The sequence below is a fragment of the Astyanax mexicanus genome, chromosome 5 (assembly GCF_023375975.1).
Source record: "Astyanax mexicanus isolate ESR-SI-001 chromosome 5, AstMex3_surface, whole genome shotgun sequence".
NCBI classification, from domain to species: Eukaryota; Metazoa; Chordata; class Actinopteri; order Characiformes; family Acestrorhamphidae; genus Astyanax; species Astyanax mexicanus.
Window position 1 is genome coordinate 51,218,008 of NC_064412.1, and position 23,884 is coordinate 51,241,891.

At 39.0% G+C, this 23,884-nt stretch overlaps 1 protein-coding gene across 2 annotated transcripts in view; it reads right to left on the reverse strand.

Annotated features, from left to right (window-relative positions):
- Positions 1-23,884, reverse strand: part of tgfbr3 (transforming growth factor, beta receptor III) — a 178,589-nt gene that overhangs the window by 70,150 nt on the left and 84,555 nt on the right. For both annotated transcript variants that reach the window (XM_022675431.2, XM_022675429.2), the window contains exon 4: positions 6,470-6,607. In XM_022675431.2, coding sequence (XP_022531152.2) covers positions 6,470-6,607 — 138 coding nt within the window. The remainder of the gene's footprint in view (positions 1-6,469; positions 6,608-23,884) is intronic.

Below are 23,884 nucleotides of genomic sequence, written 5' to 3' on the forward strand. Positions count from 1 at the left end.
TGAAGATTCTTCTGATTGTCTTAATTAGTGTATTCAACTTATGAAATGAAATAATATGAACATGGTTCATCTCAAATATTTGAAATATATAATATAATATAATATTTTGAAATGGTAGTGTTCTGTTTCAATGTTGTGTAAAACTGTTGTGTTTTATATGTTGGTCTTTCAAAAGTAATTAAGTAGTGAAACATTAAAAAAAGTTTGAACATATATTTTTTAAATGAAAAACGAGTAAATTATCCCAATTGAACCATTACCTGTTAGAGAAAAGGAACAACACTGTAGGGGTTGGCGATATGCTCTAAAATAATATCACGATATTTCAGTTTTTTTTGCGATAACGATATACTTGGCGATATAGGAAAACTAAAATAATTCATTCATTTCAGGAATATAGTATAAGAGTATAACAGTATAATCATAATATGGCAAAATAAATAATATAGCATAAAATAATATAATGCAGCAAAAAATATTGCAGAATATTTAGTGCATGCATATAAACTGCAAACTAAAACAATTATACAATAAATACACCTAAAGCTTCACAGTAAATAATAGACTACTTTTAAGACAGAACAGCCCTATTATCATGATATGGATTTTTAATATCATGATATTTCTGTGTCACGATATATTGTATACGATATAATATTGCCCACCCCTACACCATTGCACTAAATATATTTATAGAATAATTAGTAATGGAGTGATTAATAAAATATTCACACTGCTTGTTGTTTCAGACATCTTTTAGATAATTGAACATGCACCAGGTCAAACTGACCTGGGAACACCACTGCTGTTCCTGACAAATGAACATAACAGGAGGGTTAATAAAACCTTTCATAGTAATGCTACAATCCAGTTACCGAACGCCACGGATGGTCTGGCGGATCGGATGTATCACAACATGAGGGCCCGGCGCTGTCAGTCAGCAGTGTCACACTGGACTTATTTAAGGGCAGTGTTACTGAGCAGAGCAGCAGCGCTCCATACCTCCAACTGTCCAAACAATTAACCCTGCCAACACACACAGATCAGGTACAGTCAATTTGTGAGAGTAACCACACTCGTCAAGAGCTATAGCTTAGAGCCAGCAGCACTGTGTGTGTGTGTGTGTGTGTGTGTGTGTGTGTGTGTGTGAATGAATCTGTCAAAAGATCTACAGCAGCTGAAAAGAGAAAATCCCTTTTAATACCATTAATAAAATACTGCACTTCACTAAACTGGATATATATAAGTCATATAAGTAAGTATATATTGGTATATCAATATATTGAAATATCGCAATTCTAAGATTTGCAAGGATAGGCTTTCTGTACAATGTTTTGAAGCATTTGCTGCACTGCTGGAATTGATTGCTTTCAGCATTAAGTGCTGAATTAGTTGCATTAGTTGAATTAGTTGACCAGCATGACAAGAATCAAATGCTACATTTGCTACTCTGGTCGTGAGGTGGTTACACTGCAAAAAAAAAAAAATAGACATCAAATTATGCAGAGAAAACTAATTCATATTCATAAAGTTTAAGAGTTCAGAAATCAATATTTGGTGGAATAACCCTGGTTTTTAATCACAGTTTTCATGCATCTTGGCATCATGTTCTCCTCCACCAGTCTTACACACTGCTTTTGGATAACTTTAAGCCTTTACTCCTGGTGCAAAAATTCAAGCACTTTCAGCTTGGTTTGATGGTTGTGATCATAGATCTTGATTCTCTTGATTATATTCCAGAGGTTTTTATTTTTGTAAAATCTTTGAGAAACTCATGATTTGTAAGTGGTCTCTTATTTGTTTTTTTGTTTTTATTTTTCCAGAGCTGATTTCTGTTTGTCAAAACAATTAGACAAAATCAGTAGATCAAACAAGTACAACTCATTTTTCGTAAATACCTAAACAATACCTATAACATACTTAATAATATTAGATACTTAGGCTACATTTAAGAGGGTTTCACTTGCCTATATATAAATATATTTTAGCTTACCAGTTGGTATGGTTTGACCTGAATGACTAGCTTTCCAAACTACATGACCATTAACAACCAACTCAGACCTACTAAATAAAACCAGCTACCAGCAAAAACTGGTCTTTTCTAAGACAATATTTTCAGCATGGCTAATACTCCAGACTTGGAAATATCTGTGCTTTGTACAGGAAATAGTGCAATTAGCAACACAGCGCAGTCTTCAGTTCCGTGCGTTCTGCTCGTCCAGCGTTATTCACAGTGGGTTTTCTTCTGTAACTGGTGCTTAGCGCTCTGATGGAGTGTGACTGCGGTTCAGGTCTGTCTGAAACGCTCAGCCGGGCGGTGGGGAACAGAATTGAAAACATGCTGCTGAGGGTCAGGACAGACTCCTATGTCCAGTTATACTCCCCTCACGCATGTGTATACACACCCCTACGGGTGCTGACGGACAGCTATGTCACCCAGCGAGGTTTCCCCATGCCGCTGAGAACGTTCGGAGACGAGCGGAAAGATATCATCCGATGTTCTTGTCGCAAACGTCCAATGAAATCATTCTGAGAGTATGCAGTGGTGTTTGACCTCGTTTCTCTGCTCAATAAAGATGTTCGGAAGATATTATTGCATTTGTTGGCACTCGAGTGCATGCGTGTGTGTATAAAAGAGTGGTTTGTTTGAGTGTGAGAGTGTGTATGTGTGTGTACCGCACACTGCGTCCAGCTTTCCGAGAGGGTTGATCCGCATCCACAAAACAAGCGGGCGAACAGCACACATCACCACATATGGAAATAATACCAAGCCCTGATGCTACATTCTTAAGGAATGCTATGGTGTTAAGGCACATTTGAAAATGATTATTGCATTCAACTCCAAGCTACATGAAAGCGTTCACCAGCGTGTTTCAGAAAAGAAGAGCAAAGGAGTAAGAATAAAGCCAAGCAGACTGAAATGGACTTTACTAATTCAGGCAATTTTATGTTATTAGTGAAGCTAAGGTCTGGAGATCTGAGCCAGTCAGCTTGCATTTTGTCATTAAAGCGTCTTTACAGGGTCTGTTAGAGGTTTCTGACTATATATGGTGGGTTATTTAGGGAGTACCTCCTTCAAAGCTTGAACAGAAAGTGCCTCATCCCATTCAAAAGTATGGTTTGACATCATTTGCCATTGTTTTATTGCAAATCTAATAAAATATGTTCTAATTTTTGTGTCCCAGGTTAGCATTTTTTGCATCATCCAAATTAACAATGGACACACTAAACTGACTAAAGTATTGGGACACCTGCTCATTCATTGTTCTTTCCAAGGTTTGTGAACAAAAAGAGTCGTTTTGACTTTTGTTGGAGTAACTGTCTCTACTTCCTAATTCATTTAAAGCTGTTAGTGAAGCTAAGGTCTGGATATCTGGATTTTGTCATTAAAGCTATACCATACACTGCCCGGACAAATTTAAGTAAGTAAATGATGTGGGTTGATGCTGCAGTTGGTCTGCAGGTCTGGGTTCAGCAACAGTATGTGCTGAAAGAATGAGGTCAGCTGACTACCTGAATATACTGAATATAGACCAGGTTATTCCATCAATGGATTTTTTCTTCCCCTGATGGCACGGCCATATTCCAAGATGACAATGTCAGGATTCATGGGGCTGGAATTGTGAAAGAGTGATTCAGGGAGCATAAGTTCACTACTGCTTTTACTGCTGTTGATGTTTGGTGCCGCCATCTTGGATTCTGATCTTAGAGTTATTGTGGCTCTCTCTTTTTTGGAAATCTAACTTTAGCTGAAATTTCCTTCTTGGACTTCCTCTTCTTCTTCTTCTTCTTCTTCTTCTTCTATATATGGTGGGTTATTTGGGGGATACTCAGCCGAAGTCCCTTGGTATATACCTCCTCTTTCTCCAGGCAGGAGAAAGGAAATGCCTCAGATTATAGCATGACATTGTTTTAGGAGGAAGAGTACAGGAGTCATACAGCTTCTACCTAAAGCAGAAGATAGACTATTTTCCATCAAACAAATGTAGTTGATTGGCCAATTCTTCACCATCATTCCACTTTAAGATTTTTCAGTCTGATTGTGAAACAGGAGATTATTATGGACGACCCCCCCTCCACCCCTCCACTGGAATGGATGAGTGCAAAACTCAAATACACTACTAACAGCTAACCATCTACATGGAGTACCACAGTGACCACCTATCAACCACAAAAGATCTCATCTCTACATAATCCAATCCACTATTGAAAGGAAGTGAAAAGCTACCCAATAATAATAATGTTCTTTCAGCATCTACATGGTTTTCTGATTAATATTCTACTTTTTTATTTTTGTATTGTGCAGATTGCTTTACCACTTTAAAATAAGACTACCTTTATAAAGGGTTTATAAATGATTTACAACAGGGTCATAAACCCTATTTGAACTAGATTAGTTTCTCAGGGGGTGCTGGGGTAATTTGCTCTTTTATGGGGAGTCCTCTGTGATTTTATTCCCGTCTGGAACAACCATGAATGTGTTTTTTCAGACGTCCTCAGAGAAAAAATTACAGGCTAAATTACCTAATGTTTTACGCTAAACTCGGTGGTCCTCCGGTAATTTTAGTCCCCTCCAGACTGAAATCTGTGAGTTTCGGCACCTCGCATTTAATAAAACAGCTATTTGTCCACTTCCACACACTGTAATTACACTTTAATCATTACTTTATTTTACTTACTTACTGTATTTACTTTAATTTAGGGCTATAGTGCCACTCTTGCTCTTTTTAGCCCATTCATAGCACATTAAGTGTTTTAGATTACACTACCTCTTTGTTTTGGGTCCAGAATTATCAGCTTAATTCTCAGTTTAATAACATCGTCTCAGAAAAACACGCGGTGCTGATAACGCTGATCACATCAGCTCAGTCCACCCTCAGATCTCTTCATTCAATTACCTTCAGAGTGGAGTTCTGGTGTGAAAGTGGTTCCCCTCAGACAAAACAGCCTCCAATCAGCCTGCCTGCCGACCACAGACGAGACGCTGTGTTTTACAGAGCGGCTGTGAAAGTCTTCAGGTGCCGGTAATGGAAATATTGGCGTGGCGTGCCGAAGTGTTTGTATGTGGCAAAAACACAACACAGACACAATTAGAGGCGTTCCACGTTTTCCCCCAACGTTAGTTAAACAGCGCCGGCGTGATGTTTTCCAGCTGAGAGCTGAACCAGCGAGGGGTTCTGGGTGATGGGAGGTGTGGAGGAGAGGGGGGAGGGGAGGGCTGGGGGGTGAAATCGCGCCAAAGAAGCGGAGGGTAACAGAGCGTACCTGTGGTTAACAGCTAAACCTCGGCTCTGTGCTAATCACCGCCACTTCCACACAACCGCCCGACTGCCAAACATCCGGCGAGCGTCTGCAGACTCGCAGCAATCAATACCAACCTGTGAGCCTCAGCCAGCTGCAATTACGCGCCCATCTGTCTGAGAGGGATGGTTACCTTGGCACGGCGGGAGTGTGTGTGTGTGTGTGTACGAGCGTGTGTATCTCTGTGTGTTTTTCCTCCAGAGACACACACCTGAATGCATCTTTTCTGGCGCGTGGAAAGTCTTCGGCAGGTGTTGGCTGATGTTTGTTTGGGGAAGAGGAGCGAGTGTAAAAGAGTCGAGTGTGTGAGTGTGTTTGTTGTGCCGGAATGAGACGCTGTTGAATATTCATTACGGAGAGACTCTGGATCAGAATGAATGTGATGGAAAAAGAGGAAAAAGAAAAGTTAACATAAAAAAAGCTAACATAAGAGATAAACATGCCTTCATATGCTGATTGGATAGTAACAAGAACATTCGGGAGGCACGGTGGCTTAGTGAGTGATTAGCACGTTCGCCTCCTAAAATTTCCCCCAAAAAACTGAATATTCTAAATTGATCTGGTGTGTATGTGTGTGGTATGTGTGTTTGTGTGTGCGTAAATATATGTATGGCTGTGTGGCCAGATATAGATTGGCAATCTGTCCTGGGTAAAATGCTGTAGTGCCTAATGCAGTCCTCAAGGTGGACAGGTGTTTCCGGTTGAGAGTACGCTGTGCACTATTGGCTGGCCCTTTTCACCAGTGTGTAGACGAGTGTTGAGTATAAATGATCGTGTGTAAAAACTGAGGCTTTGGTGTGTTCTTATGAGGCTCTAAAGTGGACACATCGTCTGCCTATAAGGCTTTTAGCTCCTTCAATCACAGACGCAGCGTCTCTTTTCTAGAAGGTGGTGGATGTAAGTTATATGAAACCCTACAACACTCCCACATTCTCGTGTTAAATAGCCTGTAGGAATATTGGCTTAGCACAGAAAGGTACTTAATCAGTGTCCACAAATAGCAAAAAAGGTAAACACTGACTGATCACGTCATTAAAGCCAATTCTTTGTTTCTACACTTGTTGTACGGCCATTTTATAAATGGAGTGCAGAAAAAATAAGTATTCTTTAGGTTTCCATTGTAAAGGAAATGGTTTAGTATAAAGATACAATATTTATCTGGACTCACATGGAAGATTCTCTTGACTCCAGGGACGAGTTTCTCTGTATGAAGCTTCCACACTACCGGCTGCGGCGAGCTCAGCAGAAACACCAACGGCTTCCGGTGGACGGACAGGGACTGGATCGGCCTCAAGTGCAGCGCCACCTGTTGGGAGGGGAAGACAGGTTAAATTTAACTGTCAGAAAAAATGAAAAAACTATTGAGAGTTTGAGAATAAGGGGAAAAAAAGGATGTCCAAAGGATTTTTTTTTTTATTGTAATTTAATTATAACTAGCTGTAGTAAAAGTATTTGCGGTAGCATTTGTGGTTGTATTAGTGTAATAGTAGTAGTAATACTAATAGTAGTAGTAGTAGAAGTAATATTTCTAATATAGTATAGTATAGTATAAGTAGTGACATTAATAGTAGTAGTAGTAGCAGTAGTAACAGTGATATTCTAATAGAAGTAATAGGAGTCATAATAATTGTATTAACAGCAGCAAAACCCAACGTAGTAGTAATAGTAGCAGTAATAGTACATTAATTGTAGTAGTAATAGTTTTAAGTAGTAGTAGAAATATTAGCAGAAATAGCAGTAGTATGTTTTGCAATATTAGCAGTATTAGTATCGGTGGTGGGAAATAGTAATAACAGTAATTGTAAGAGTGATAGCAATATTAATACTAGCAGCAGTAGCAGTAGTAGTACTAGTAGTAGTAGTAGTAGTAGCAGTAGTAGTAGTAGTAGTAGCAGTAGTAGTAGTAGTAGTAGTAGTAGCAGTAGTAGCAGTAATAGTAGTAACAGTACTATTCTAATAGAAGTAATAATAGTTAAAATAATTTCAAAATCTGCAGTAGTAGTCATAGTAGCAGTAATAGTATATTAATTGTAGTAGTAATAGTTTTAAGGATCAGTAACAGGAGAAGTAGTAGTAGAAATATCAGCAGAAATAGCAGTAGTATGTTTTGCAATATTATCAGTATTAATATCGGTGGTGGGAAATAGTAATAACAGTAATAGATATTAATATTAATACTAGCAGCAGTAGTAGTAGTAGTAGTAGTAGCTGTAGTAGCCGTAGCATTATTTGTAGTAGTTGTAGTTATTGTAGTAGTTATTGCAGTAGTAGTTGTTGTAGTAGTAGTAGCAGTAGTAGCTGTAGTAGCAGTAGCATTATTTGTAGTAGTAGCAGTAGTAGTTGTAGTAGCAGTAGCATTATTTGTAGTAGTAGCAGTAGTAGTTGTTGTAGCAGAAGTAGCTGTAGTAGCAGTAGCATTATTTGTAGTAGTAGCAGTAGTAGTTGTTGTAGCAGAAGTAGCAGTAGTAGTAGCAGTTGTAATAGTAGTAGTAGTAGTAGCAGTAGTAGTAACAGTAGTGGTAGTAGCAGTAGAAGTAGAAGTAGTAGTTGTTGTAGTAGTAGTAATAGTAATAGTAGCAGTGGTAGTAACAGTACTATTCTAATAGAAGTAATAATTGTCAAAATAATTGTATAAATAGGACCAAAATCTGTAGTAGTAGTATACTAAGTGTAGTAGTAATAGAATTTAATATCAGTAACAGGAGAAGTAGTAGTAGAAATATTAGCAGAAATAGCAGTAGTATGTTTTGCAATATTAGCAGTATTAGTATTGGCGGTGGGAAATAGTAATAACAGTAATCGTAAGAGATAGTAATATTGATACTAGCAGCAGTAGCAGTAGTAATAGTAGTAGTAGTAGTAGTAGTAGTAGTAGTAGTAGTAATAGCAGTAGCAGTAGTGGTAGTAGTAGTATTGGTTACAGTAAAATTATTAGTGCTATTAGTAGTAGTAACAGTTACAAAGTAGTAATAACAGTTACATAGTAGTAATAATAGAAATAGTAGTAATAGCTGCATGTTAGTATGTCAGTTGTGTAACTGTCTAGACATGAACTATTTTATATAACGCTTATAATGCTCCACACTGCCTCGTCTGCTCATGTCTTTTCCACGTCTTCTTTCTTACTCTGGCGTTTGAACAGTTCCAGAGTAATTACTGATTGTTGCTCTTTATCTGAGAGGTTTTGCTGTTTATGTGAAACAGTGTGCTGATAAAAACACGCCGGCTGAGAGAGAGTAATGCTTTCTGATAGCAGAAATAACACTTACATATAACCCCAATACACTGCAGTTATTGTTACACAGAGAGAGAGAGAGACAGAGAGAGAGAGAGAGAGAGAGAGAGAGAGAGAGACAGAGAGAGAGAGAGAGAGAGAGAGACAGATTGGTCTGGCCTTTTACTGACCATGACTGATTGTTCACTTCAGCCAACACTCTACTCATTATTTAGTCATTTATAAATTCTTCTGCAGCGCTGAATTCAACAATCTCTATCATCCCCACCAGTCCTGTTCCTAGTTTTAGCAAAAACATCAGACCACTCACTCTACCATTGCAGTGTTTATGATATACACTACTGTATATACTAGTACATCTCGAAAAGAAATAGAATATCGTTAAAAGCTATTTAATTTTAGTAATTCAGCTCACATATTATATAGCTGTATTACACACAGAGTGATCTATTTTAAGTGTTTATTTCTTTTATTGTAGATGATTTTGGCTTACAACCAATGAAAACCCAAAAATCAGTGTCTTAGAAAACTAGAATATTATATAAGACCACTTTGGTACTTTTGGCAGAGTGGGCAGTGTGCCAAGTCCTGCTGGAAAATGAAATCTGCATCTCCATAAAAGTTGTCAGTAGCAGAGGGAAGCATGAAGTGCTGTAAGATTTTGTGGGAAAACAAAACTGTACTGACTTTAGACTTGATAATAAAACACAGTGGATCAACACCAGCAGATGACATGTCTCTCCAAACCATCACTGATTGGTGGAAACTTCACACTAGACCTCAAGCAGTTTGGACTGTGTATCTCTCTACTCTTCCTCCAGACTCTGCTTCCTTGTTTTACAAATGAAATTATAAATAAAATGTACTGATGATCAGTGATGGTTTAATGGAGAGACATGTCATCTGCTGGTGTTGATCCACTGTGTTTTATTATCAAGTCTAAAGTCAGTGCAGTGTTTTTCTCGCAAAATCTTGAGGCTATGGATTTCATTTTCCAGCAGGATTTGTCGAACTGCCCACACTGCCTGAAGTACCAATTGGTCTTATATAGTATTTTAATTCCATGTCATTAGGTGGTGTTGGTATAAACTCTTAAAATAGATCACTCTGTGTGTAATACATCTATATAATATATTAATTTCCAAGTAATTGTGTATAATAATTGTAGATTTATTTCATTTATTTATGTATTTATTTAAATGGTGTTATTTTTATTTTATTTGACTGATACTGATCATTATCATATCAACTATTAAGACTATTTACTTGTTGGTGTTGGTTCAGTTGCATAACACTTACACACACTGCTATGGTCTTACAACTTTACTTAGGCTTACTTAAAGCTCTACCCCAGCCACAACATCCAAACCATGATAAGACGTCTGTGTGGACCCAGTGTCTTCCATCTAGGTCATCCTACCCATTACCTACACTTAGGTTAAATTGGCCATTGGGGTATATTTGAGCTTTCCACAAACTCTCAATTCAAGAGAAGGCCTGTGATTGGATAAGAAGCCCTCAGAGACTGATTCACCTGAACAGAGAGGGGGAAAGGTCATCAGCGTCACACACTCTCACACTCTTTCATGCTTTATCCTCCTCTTTCTGTCTGCTAAACAAGCCTGATTATCAGACTAATAGAGTTAAAGGGCAAGCATGACTCTTTCTCTCTCTCTCACACACACACACACACACACACACACTCACACACACACTCTCCCACACAAACAAAGACCAGACCAGATTTAATTCACTTAAATCACTTAAACCATCACTTTATCAATTAAAGCTCTGAACACAGTCACAACAGCCTCTTCAATCTAGAGCGGTTAATCAGTTTTAAACACTGACTGTAGAAAACATGGACATTGTGGTTCCAATATCTTTTGTTCCATAGAAATGAAATGCCCAAATTGTCCGCCACGCTGTAGAAGCATGTCAGATGTATAGCCTACTCATTTAGAAGACCAAGAAAGTGTCTCAGACTGCCTTCATTGAGGTTACAGAACAGCCAAAAGGACCAGAAGCTGATTTGAGAACAGCTTTTTTCACAGTTTTAATTCCCAGTTTGTCCAGTAAGTACAATGTTTTAATAGTAAAAGTGCAGTTTATATAAATTCCACTATAACTCAGCTACTCCATGTAATAAACAGAAAGGGGCAATGATCTGTTCCAGCCAAAGCAGCCAATCACTTAATTCACTTAATTTCATTCAAGTGTGCAAATACACTAAAACTTAAAAAAATAAATAAATAAATTAAGAACTTTAATGTGATCAACAGAATGATATTATGAGTGTAAAGGAAAGAGATTGAAATAGATTTAAGCAGACTGAAAAGGAGTGAGAGAGAGAGAGAAAAGAGAGAAAAGAGAGAGAGGTAAGTGTGTGAGAGACAGACGTAAGAACGGTAAGAGGTAAAATAAAAATTAAGAAAGAGAGACAGTGGACAAGTGAAAGAAAGAGGGAGATGTGAGCAAGAACTGCAGTATGATGAGAGTGAGACTAAATGAGAAACTGACAGTGAAAACAGAGATTCTGAATGTGAAATGAGTGCATATGAGAGAAATGTGAGAAAAAGAGATAGAATAAAAGAGTGAGAGAGTAAGAGTAATGTCACGTTATCAATAACACAGTAGTATAATTAACTAGCTAGTTGCCTGACAGCTTAACTACTACACTTAACTAAATACTAGAGGTAGGATACTCAACATGTAGGTTGTCAATCATTTTCTTCCTTCCGAAGTGCAGCCCCGCCTTCTTACGATTATTTAGAAGAATAAGGTGTAAAAACTGGATTTCTGATGGAAAATAAAAATAAAAATTTGCAATATTTGCACAGGAAAAACTATTTAGAGGAGAAAATGTGATGGAAACTGGGTGGGGCTGTTTTGTAATTGAAACATATGTTTTTTTTTTTTTTTTAAACACAGTCACTGTTTTCCCACAGTCTTGTCCTTCACAGTCTTCTAACAGTGACTACTGCTTTACTCAGCACACAAACAGGTGGTGTCCATTTCCATAAAACCACAGTGCTACGATGCGTCATTTACAATATGAACTAAACAGACAAAACAGGCTAACATTATTAACAAACATTACCAAAAACTTCCAGTCTCATTATTATAAAAAACATGCCAAAAAACATTGACTATACTGTAGAGGTATAGTATAGAAGTATAGTAGAAGAGTAGTATAGAGAAAGAAAGTATAGTCTAGTATTAGTTACACTATATGGAAAAAAAGTATTGGGGCATCTGACTATTCATTGTTTTTTTACTGAAATCAAGATAGATAGATAGATAGATAGATAGATAGATAGATAGATAGATAGATAGATAGATAGATAGATAGATAGATAGATAGATAGATAGATAGATAGATAGATAGATAGATAGATAGATAGATAGATAGATAGATAGATAGATAGATAGATAGATAGATAGATAGATAGATAGATAGATACTTTATTTATCCTGAAGGAAATTTAGGAATAAAATAATAATAATAATAATAATAATAATAATAATAATAATAATAATAATAATAATAATAATAATAATAATAATAAAAAGAGTTTATCCTGTTTTTTTGTTAAAGTATCTGTTTTTACTGTCTAGAAAGAGAGAGAAATGAAATAGTGATCAAGAAAATTGAGTGTCTGTTAAAAAGTAAAAGTAAAAGATGGATGAAGATAAATGAGTGAGAGTAGAGAGCAGAAGAGAGAAATAGAGTGAAAAACAGAGAGAGACAGAGAGAGAGAGACAGAGAGAGAGAGAGAGAGAGAGAGAGAGAGAGAGAGAAGTGAGAAGTGCAAGAAATAGAATGAAAATGAGAAAGAACAATGTGGACAGTTAGTGAGAGAATGAGACAAAGAGAAAGGATGTGTGTAAGTGAGTGAGAATATGTGAGGGAAAACTTAAGAAAGACTAAATGAGAGATAGAATGAGAGGGACAGAAAGAGACAGAGAGAGAAAGAGACAGATATTGAGAGGGAGTGAGAGAAAAGAGAGAGAAGTGAGTGTGTGAGAGACAGAAGTAAAAATGTTAAGAGGTAAAATGAGAAAGTGAGAAAGAGAGGTTGTGAACTAGTGAAAGAAAAAGGGGCAATGTGAGCAATAACTATTCTAAAAGTGATATAGCAAGAGAGAGAGAGAGAGAGAGAGAGAGATCAGTGAGACTTAATGAGAAATTGACAGTGAAAAAGATTTTGAGTGTGAAATAAGAGTATATGAGAGAAACTTGAGAAAAGAGATAGCATAAAAGAGAAAGAGAGCAAGAGAAGGACTGGAAAATTGAGAAAAGTGAGAAGATGTAAGAGAAAGAGAGTATAGTTTAGTATGAGTTATACTATATTAAAAATATATTGTTTTTTTTTTCTAAAAAATCAAGAGTATCAAAAAACATTCCTGCTTTTGTTGGAGTAACTATCTCTACTGTCTTAAGAGAAGACTTCCTACTTTCCTACCTAAAGATTTTGGAAAACACTGATGTGAGAATTTGATTGCATCAAGCAACACGAGCTTGAGTGAGGTCAGGATATTGGGTGTTAAAGCATCACTCATCGCTCATCATTCCAAAGACCACAGTTCAGCTGCTTCACAGTGCTCAGTGCTGGGGGAATTCATACTCCTCTATAGCTCATAGCATTTAGCATTTAGCATGGTGCCTATGGTGCCTATGGTGGTTCATGTGTCTAATATCAACTTCAGGGAGTCCAACTCTATTGACAAAACTTCTGTCTGTACACACTGTAAACCTATACGTTGTTTGAACTCAAATGATTTAAGTCTGTTTTACATAAAATTGGATATTTCTAAACATTACTTAACTATTTTGAGTTAGTTGAATATGCTTGGGTACATATACTGTACTATTCAAACTGAGATCTTTGAGTTGAACCAACCCTTCTTTCCCATTGGCTTCTGTCACAATCTATTTGCATACTGGGTGTGTCCAACAGTTTCTGACTAACATTCACCATCAGTGTGTAGTGATTCCCCATTGTCTACCTTAGAAATAAATCAAGTCCACCTTTAGTTGTAATAACTTGATGTTTTAATTTATGCTAACTCAAGTTTTTATATACCATTACTTAAATTGCTTACTGTACAGAGACAATACAAGCTGTGTGTGTGCATTTGCACATCCGTATCAGCAAAAGGTGCAACTTAGTAGAGTAGCTGAATCAATTCTTTAGGAAATAATTGGACACATGGTATTGGGGATAGAGAGAGAAAGAAAGAGAGAGAGAGAGAGAGTTTGTGAGAGTTTTTATAGATCTCTCTTCAAGAGGACGTAATGAGTGTCTCCCCACAGTGTGTGTGTGTGTGTGTGTATATGTATGTGTGTGTGCGTATCTAGAAGGAGGGCTGGAGCAAATCACTCTGTTTAGCACTGAGCTCGTAAAAAAGCTGTAATAATCATAACACAGAGAGAGAGAGAGAGTAAGAGAGAGAGAGAGAGAGAATGGGTGAGAGAGGTTAGGAAAGAGTGGAGTGGAAGGAATTACGGAGCGCTTATCACAGCGAGGGTTTGGCACACACACTCTTGCGCGCGGGAGTGGGAGTCCCTTAAGCATTACGCTCTGTTCTTTTTTTTTTTTTATTCCGTCTTTTTCCTCTCCGTCTTCGCTTCATCATGTTTGTCGTGAGGGGAAAAATTCCATTAAGTGTCTGATCTCAGCACAGCACCCCCCCCATACACCCCCCCCCACACACACATCCCCCATTACCAAAGAGAGAACTAAACAAATAACCCCACTAAAATCACAGGAGAGATCAACAGCACTGACCTCAGAGCACACACACACACACACACACAGCAAACACACCGAGAAAGATGGGGAGAAAAAGAGAAAGAGGTGAGAGGGTGATAGAGAAAACTGAGTGTCTGGAAAAGTAAAAGAGGAACAAGGACGATTTATAATTAAAATTAAGAGAGCAGAAGAGAAAAAAAAGAGTGAAAAATACGTATATATATAGAGAGAAGTGAGATTGTGCGAGAAATAGAATGAGACTGAGAAAGAGTAAAAAAGAGAAAAAAGACAACAAAAAATATGATGAGAGCAATGGAGACAGTAATGAGAGATAAGATGAAGAGAAAAGGTGTGTGCAAGTGAGAAAAAAAAATAAATGAGGGATAGAATGAGAGTGACAGAAAAAGAGAGAAAAACAAAGAGACAGAGTGAGAGGAGAGAGGTGAATGTGTGAGAGACAGAAGTTAGAAGAGATAGAAGAGAGAAGTAAGAGAGACAGTGAACTAGTGAAAAAAGAGGGAGATGTGAGCAACAACTTTATTTAGAGTGATAAAGCAAGAGAGAGAGAGAGAGAGAGAGAGATCAGTGAGACTAAATGAGAAATTTTTTGAGTGTGAAATGAGTGCATATGAGAAAAAAGTGAGACAGAGGGATAGAATAAAAGAATGAGAGAGCAAGAGAAGGACTGGGAAAATAAGAGAAGTGAGAAAGTGTGAGACGAAGAGAGAATAAGTGGGAGCTCACAGATGCCTTGTGCTGATAGACATCACCCTAGAAGTGATGAGGGGAGAGAGCGCCATCTACCCACCCAGAGAGAGCAAGGCCAAGTGTGCTCTCTCAGGGCTCCGGCAGCTGATGGCAAGCTGCATGACCGGGTTTCGAACCAGTGATCACCCGATCATAGTAGCAGCACTCGTCACCGCGTTTCTTTCCAAACTTAATGTGATGCTTCTGTAAAAATGTATCTAATAATGTTCAGGACAATTAAGCTTACTGAATTAAACTGAATTAAACAGAATTAAATTAAGAGAAAGAAAATAAAAGAGACAGACAGACAGACGTACAGACACACAGTGCAGTGCTAGGCCGGTGTGTGCTGCAGGTTGATGTGGGCAGGTGTGAGTTTGGCCTTTATTTGCCAGTCTGTGGTGTTAAACCGTGTCTGGACGGTGGGACGCGGGGGCTGTCTGCACTGATCAAATTACACTGAGAAACACAACAGCCAAACAGCTGCAGCCCCCTCAGCACACCCACCCGGCCCACCCCGAGCTGTCTGTTACACTAACGATCTACCTCAATCACAAAACCAGCCACAGAGGGGAAAACACACACACACACATAAAGAAACACTAATAAACTGAAATTTATACCTGTGGCATTTTTACACTCGTAAATGAGCCCTCCAAACACTTACACTGCATTTTACGTTGTGCTGTGAGCAGCCTGACCAATCACAGCTCCAGACCAGCGTATGTAAGAGTAAGAGTTTGATCTGATACAGTATACAGCTTTGGAAAAAATAATACGCCACTTAAAAATGTTGAGTTTCATTGATTTTACCAAATTGAAAACCTCTGGAATATAATCAAAAATGAAGATGGATGATCACAAGCCATCAAACCAAACTGAACTGCTTGAATTTTTGCACCAGGAGTAAAGCAGCATAAAGTTATCCAAAAGCAGTGTGTAAGACTGGTGGAGGAGAACATGCCCAAATGTATGAGAACTGTGATTAAAAAAAACAGCGTTATTGCACCAAATATTGATTTCTGAACCCTTAAAACTTAATGAGTATATGAATATGAACTTGTTTGTTTTGCGTTATTTGAGGTCTGACAGCTTTGCATCTCATTTTCTGAAAAAAAAATTTAATAATAATAATGCTCTAAATGACAATATTTTTATTTGGAATTTGGGAGAAATGTTGTCTGTAGTTTATAGAATAAAACACTAATGTTCATTTTACTCAAACATATACCTATAAATAGCACCTGTAGCATTTTCTTTTTACATTATTTGGTGCTAATATAATATATAATAATAACAAAATAATAGAATATATTATAATATAATATAATAGAGCTAATAAAGAGGCTCGTATTGAGAGATACACCATTAAACAATGTATTATTACACTCATGGGGTGCACTCACAAAGGGAATAAGCTATTAAACTTCTGTTAAAATACAACTGATTCTGGTTCTAAAAAAAAAAAGCCAGGTGCACATACACACACTCCACCTTACACACCTGTGCTTTATTACTCTTTAATTCATGCCTAATGTCAAAAAAACAGCCGTTCCTTTGCGGTGACCTGGGCTGCCGCATGCCTTTCGGAGTGTGCAGGAGTAAAACCTTCAGCTTTATGATTCATACGCTCTCCTGTAAAAAGCCTCTAATAAATTACCAGCCAGTAAAACTCTCTCTCTCTCTCTCTCTCTCTCTCTCTCCCTCTTTCTCTCTCTCTCTCTTTATTTATCCACTGTCGGCGGATACCTCGCACGCCCTGCAGGAAAAGGGTGTTTCCTCTGTTGACAAAGTCCATTACATGACTGACACCACTCGCAGATTCCTCGCAAAAACTCAAAAACATCCTCCAATTAGCCTCGTGCTAACGCTAATCAAGCCAAACACGTTCTGCCTGATGCTAAACACCCACCGCTGGATCCACACTGGGCCTCATTTTTAGCAAAGTGTACAAATTATACCCCAGGGTCTCAGAAAAAGTGGAAAACTGCAAGCTCAGAGAAAGCGCAGAGCGGCTGGCACCGTTCTGGGTGGGATATGGATGAGTTTGGAAAGCGGTCGGTGCCGGAATTTAGCAGAGCTTGGCTAATATTCTCCTCACCAAGAGGAAACAGGCACAGGAACAGCCTGACCAAACTTCTCCAGAACTCTGCCCAGCATCACACCAGAGCCAATCCGGAGACCTGGAGAACAACACCTACCTTCAGCCCTGATTTACAGTGACTGCTGCTTAGACTGGGTGATTAAGAAAAGAGTGCTTTTATATGTTTGTTATGGTGATTGTCTGGCAACTTCCACCCAACAAAAAATCCTAAAAACCAAATTCTAAAATCCACCACAATCTAAACAGATCTCCAGCCGCATGATTTTATAGCCACAAGCTTGCTAGTAAAGTCAAGATATTGGACGATGATCATCACCCACAAGTTATCCCCCATTCCCTTTAAAAAGTACTGAATGAAGCTCCATCATTATTCCAGAGAACACAGTTCCAGTGCTTCACAGCTCATAGCCTAATAGTGGGCTTTAAATCAAGTCTGATATTAGATATGGTGCCAATAGCTTTATTTAAAACTGTACTGTACACAACACAAGCCTTATGTTCACCATGACCAGAAGAAGCTCCGCCCACTTCTCTACTACAATACAGAGTTACTATATTCACTAATACCACTTACAACTTTACTGTACACAACACAAGCCTTATGTTCACCATGACCAGAAGCTCCACTTACTTCTTTACTGGATTCAGAGGAATCTGGGATAATGGTCCATCACACAGTAAAACACAGTATATTGTGGTCAGACCAATCAGTATTCTAGATTGTTTTTAATTTTTTAAAGATGTGGATACTATGTGATCCAAACTCAGGACCAACCAAAGGACCATCCAGACTGTTATCAGCAAAAAGTCCACAGTCAGAGTCTGTGATTGTATGGAAGTGTGTCAGAACATTTCAGTAATGCAGCACTGATGCAGAAAAATACATTAAAATCTGACTGGCACATTTAATACAAATTTTCACAAAGATTTTCACTGAGGCCTGAGGCATGTTTTGTTTCCAGATTAAAATCAGTGCTCTGCGTTTGTGCATGTGATTCGACAAGACACTTCCTGACGCCTGAACCAATTTACAGCCATGTGTATCTCATCTTGGGTCGGTGTGTGTGTGTCTTAATGAGCCTGGTGGCTGAGATAGACAGCATCTTGGTTCTTTCTGAGTGACTGCAACTGAATAAAGGGGGCGTCTTTGAGGTGGTAGAGAGATATAAAAAGAGAGGGAGGGAGAGAGAGAGAGGGAGAGAGACCTGCTAAAGATACATATCACTGCAGTTCACTGATCTTAAGTGTAGCATACATGAAGCCTCTCTACACTGCGATAGCCATCAGTCTGACTCTGGGCGGGCATATACACACAGACACACACACACACAGAACTCACACACACATGGACCCTTATGATCATCCCAGTCATATCTTCCTCATCAGCCCACTTTGCCCTGACGGAGCACAGAGGCAAACTGGCAATCATAACACAGTGTGTGTGTGTGTGTGTGTGTGTGTGTAAGTGGGTCATACAGAGTGTGTGGCATCTTCTGACATGTATTATCTATGTGTGTGCATGGACCACAAAATGACCCTTCTCTCTGTCTCTCTATCTCTGTCTCTCTCTCTCTCTCTCTCTCTCTCTGTCTCTCTCTCTCTCTCTCTCTCTCTCTCTTTCTTTCTCTCTATGTACTCTGTATATCCTTCCACCAACTCAGCAAACTGTCAGCAAGTGACGTATATTTAAGCATACACAGTTGTAAGCACAGTTAGCTCAAGATACCACACAAGCTTTAGCTCGCATCACATGACCTGCGTAAAAAGCTATGAAACATTAAAAGTGTGGGCGTCATACACACTTATACACATTCATACACACTCAGACACACTTATACACACACCCCTGTTTCATCAGTAGTGTATTTTTGTTTTATAGTACAGAGATTAACAGGCAACAAGGACCTCACACATATTTTATATGTCCTAATATTATTGGATACCACTTCACTTCAATGAACACTACATTCAGACACTATACCATTATACCATGTCTATACCCCATAAAAGTGTACTGCCAAAAGAATAAGAATACCTAGAATAGATGAAAAACATGAACCTACTGACATTATGCCTCAATGCAGGCATGTTTAATGTTTTACCCAGTATGTTAAATTAAGTAAAATAACGTTTTTAAAAAATAATTATGCATTAAAATGTAAATATGTATGCTCAGAAGATGAAATGTTATAAAACATATCATTTGACCAGGGGTGTGCAACATCTTGTTAGCAGCTGCACAATCACCCAGTTGTTTTCATTAATTGTTATGTGAATTTGTCAGTATTTTAAGATGTTAATTTCATGACTCATATAATTCATATTTTATATCTTGTTCTCAACATTTTACTACTTTCTCATCATTCTGGGATCATGTTTTGGGGTACTAGTTTGAGATAAGAAGTCAGCATTTTAGGATAAAAAAAAATTAGGATAAAAGACAATATGTCATAATATCAGATAGTGCCTCAGTTTTTTAATACTTTCATTATTTTCAATATATCTATCAGTATTTTATATGATTTAAGTTTCATGCTTTTAGATGTATAGTGTTAAATGTGTGCGTCACTACGTTCCCAAAGTAACAAAGAAATCTTTACCAAACATCTGAGTCTTGGCTGAACGTGTGTTAATGTGCTGTTAATGTTTGAGGGTAAACGTGTGTAAATCTCTTGCCAGACTCTTCCCCTAAATTCAGTATCTGCTGACCTTTGACCTCTTTCCTTCCTGTGCTATCTGGAAGGCTGGGAATGATGTCGTTTTTCCTGCTGGTGGCATGTTTGTGTAAGAAGTGGACATGTTGCAAAAATTAGAGCTTGCTATCTTTGTGTTTTAGTGTAATTTTCTCTTAGTAACAGCGGAGAATCGGAGGCCCGGCCTCTTATCCCTCGTCTGAGAGCGGTTCCACGCCACGGCCAAAAATAAACAAAGCCCGGCCGTCCTAATCTCCCTCGCAGACCATCTTTGTCTAATCAATTTAGCAAAAGGCAAACATCAAACGCGGGCTGTTGGCGGCGGATCAGCGCAGGGCCAGCCGGATGATTGTTTTATCAGGTGGAATTCTTAGATAGAGAAAGAGAGAGAGAGCAGAGCCTGGAGAAAGCAAACAAACGAGTGTGACACAGTGCCACCTCTAACTTGACAATGAGCCGGAGCTACTGTAGCAGAGCGGGCCTGCTTTCACTCAGTCACACACACACACACACACACTCAGTCACAGACACATACTCACAATATTCACAATATTATCTTTATGAGGGATTTTCCATTGTATACGTCTGCAAATTTTGTAAAGCCTCCTCATTTAGCATTTTGATCAATGCTAAATAATAGAGTGTATGATGATGGATGGTTATAAAATGACCTGTAGTGGAGCACCATCAGCTCCATCAATTCAGGAAACACAGTCCCACTGAGGCACAGTACAGTCCTGGAGGAGCTTTTCCAACTAACAGAGAATGGTTATCCACATTTTAAAGAGGATAGCCTGTAACATTTCAGAAATAAAGTTCTGGGAATGTTCTGAAAATATGTGACGTAAAAATGTTTTGCATCACAACGTTACTAGAACGTATCTCACATAAAGCTCCAGCTAGGTGAATACAAACATCATGGAAATGTTAAAAGTACCGTTTTTTTTTTTTTTCGCACTATAAAGAGCACTTTAAAGAACACCCTTTAATTTTCCCAAAAATCTTCAATTCGTCTTATAATCCGGTGTGCCTTATGTATGAATTCTACCAGTTAGGTATGAAGGTGCATTAAAGCCACTCAACCTTGTGCAGCGTTATACAGGAGTTTTAGTGAAGTTTCTTCAGCACTGAGGCTGGAGCAGTATTAGCATTAACCGCTAACAGCAGCACTAGCTCTTTCGTCATTCAGAGCCGATTATTTCGGACTGTCGTCTGCGTGTTTTTCCGTTTTACTAACAAAAAACATTGTTAGCTGGGTTATTACCAGGTTGGCATACATACAGTTCATGCCCCCTGGACACGAATCCATCATCCATTTTTTTTTCATTTTTCCTGTCTTTCCCATTTATATTCAATGGGCAATAGCATAAAAAGTATAATGATACCCGAATCCCCAATTCATCCTTTTCAAAGTATTGGATGGAGCTACATCCATCATTCCAGAGAACACAGTTCCACTACTGCACGCCTAAATGCTGGGGAGTTTTATACCCATCTAGCCCAGCTCTTAATTGTACTATTAGACACACAGTAGTTTATCTGCTCTAGATTGTCATACTCTATTGCCAATACATCTATAGAGTGACTAGACAAGCTGTGAGTGTGCATATGCACATCAGTATTAGCATCAATGGGTATAATATAAAGTAACTGAATGCTGCACTCATTAGAGGGGTATCCAAACGTATACTGAATTCAGTCCTTAATATCCTTAAAATCAGCTGGAAATTGTTGTGGGAAGTGTTTTACAGTGATGGTATCTGATTGTTCTGTCACTTCATTAACCCTCTCCTTCTCTTATTATCCCACCTTCTTAGTTCCAGCTGGTAAATTTATTAGCACTGTAAATGCTGCTGTATATCCCAATCCCGCATAGATGTGCCGCAGAGCTGCAGACGGGTTCCAGCTTTATGCTCTTCTGCACTACTGACTAACCTTATCACCATCTACAGCCTCAGAATGGCTGCTTTGTTCTCCGACTCCGGCAGACTGCCTCTCCATTCCCACTGGCTTTACTTCACACACACACTCACACACTCGCGAGTGAGCGTGGGCTGAGTGAGAGAGAGTGAACAGAGCAGGCCAGTGAGGTCATCGCTGTTTAGTTCATAAAGGCCAGGGGAGAATTAACCTGGAACCAAAGGATTAGCGTCCGAGTGGCCCGAGTCAGATCCAGATGGGTCCGGCTGGCAGCCTTAGAGGTATCAGGCTACACCTTTGAGGCCTTTGAGAAGGTGTCGTGATGGAGGGAACAGACTGACAGGTTTAAAGGCCTGCTCTGATTGGAGCAAAGCAGCTCAAAAGAGGTCTGTAGAGGTGGTAATGTGGCCCGAAAATAATGAAGGAAATGCCATAGCTGTGGTAACTAAGCAATAACCCTACAGCCAGGCGGACGCTGTGTGATTTTAGCCCAATTTTAGGTCTGATCTGGTCGAATGCGACTGAATTCCGCCTGAATGATCAGGCCGAATTTTAGCTTCATCGTGTGTCGTTTTTTCGTGCAGTGTGATAAGCTGCGAATGAGCAGTCAAGGGAGGGAAGGAGGGATTTCTGAAATGCCAGAAATTTTTCTTTCGAACCCATTTCTTAACATCACAACCTGTTTTTATACCTATAAAAAGTATTTCTTTTAGAGTGATGGCCATTCTTATATGGGTGTCTTGTTTCTAGACATATTGATATTTTTTTTTCAACACACCAAAATGAGTGTAAAAGATTTTTCTCTGATTCCTTTTATTTCTGTTTATTGCTAAGTGTTAATCTACAGTTACAGTAGATACGAGGAGTCAGATTTCAGCACAACACCGCTTTATTTTCTTCTCCTATTATTTATTGGGTGGTGACAGCAACCTTGAACTTCTTTTCGTGATCTGAAATTCCGAGCCTGGACCATGGATCAGCTGATGCTGACCAAGACCACCTAATAAACTAGGTGGTACTTACACACACACACACACACCGTGCTGTAGTGATAGATAGCCTCCCGGCAGAAGATTCCTCGCTGAATCAAAGCCACCGTCCTGCCAAATCACATTCCAGCCCTCAGTCTGACGTCACCAAGTCACTCCACGATCAGACCAAATCCAACTACCTGTCAGTGACAGAGAGCTCCACCTCCTCCTCCTCCTCCACCTCCCCCACCACAACCAGCCAAACCCAGCCAAAGAAAACCTCCGCCACACTCTCGCGCCTGCAGCAGGAGAACCCGCTCGGCTGTTATTATCTGGCCGCATTGCGTAACAGCTCTGACTCAGGAGTGTGTTCTGGGATCTGAGAGGGAGGAAAAGTGTGAGGGATGAGGCCGTTATACTGGAAGTGTACCGGCTGTGTGTGTGTGTGTGTGTGTGTGTGTGTGTGTGTGTGTGTGTGTGAGTCTCTGGGTGCTGGGTGTTCAGTTTCAGTTAATTACGTAGCGAAGCGGGAGAGCCTGGCACTGAGCCAAAAGAGCCAGCCTCACACAGCTGTGCTTTTTCTCTGTTATTAAAGAGCGAGTGAGAGAGAGAGAGAGAAAGAGAGAGAGAGAGAGAGAGAAGGAAGGAAGGTGAAGGGGAGAGAAGGAAGACAGAAATAATAAATAAAAGTGAGAGTAAGGAAAAGAGAGAGAGAGACAGAGTGAAAAAGCAAGGGAAAGAGAGAGAGAGAGAGAGAGAGAGAGAGAGAGAGAGAGAAGGAAGGAAGGTGAAGGGGAGAGAAGGAAGACAGAAATAATAAATAAAAGTGAGAGTAAGGAAAAGAGAGAGAGAGACAGAGAGAAAGAGCAGGGGAAAGAGAGAGAGGGAGAAAGAAGGAAAGAAGGTGTAGGGAAGAGAGGGAAGACAAATATAATAAATAAAAGCGAGAGTAAGAAAAAGAGTAAAAGAGAGAGAGACAGAGAGAAAGAGCAGGGGAAAGAGAGAGAGGGAGAAGAAAGGAAGGAAGGTGAAGGGGAGAGAGGGAAGACAGAAATAATAAATAAAAGCGAGAGTAAGAAAAGAGTGTGAGAGAGAGAGAGAAAGAGAAGGAAGGTAAAGGGGAGAGAGGGAAGACAGAAATAATAAATAAAAGTGAG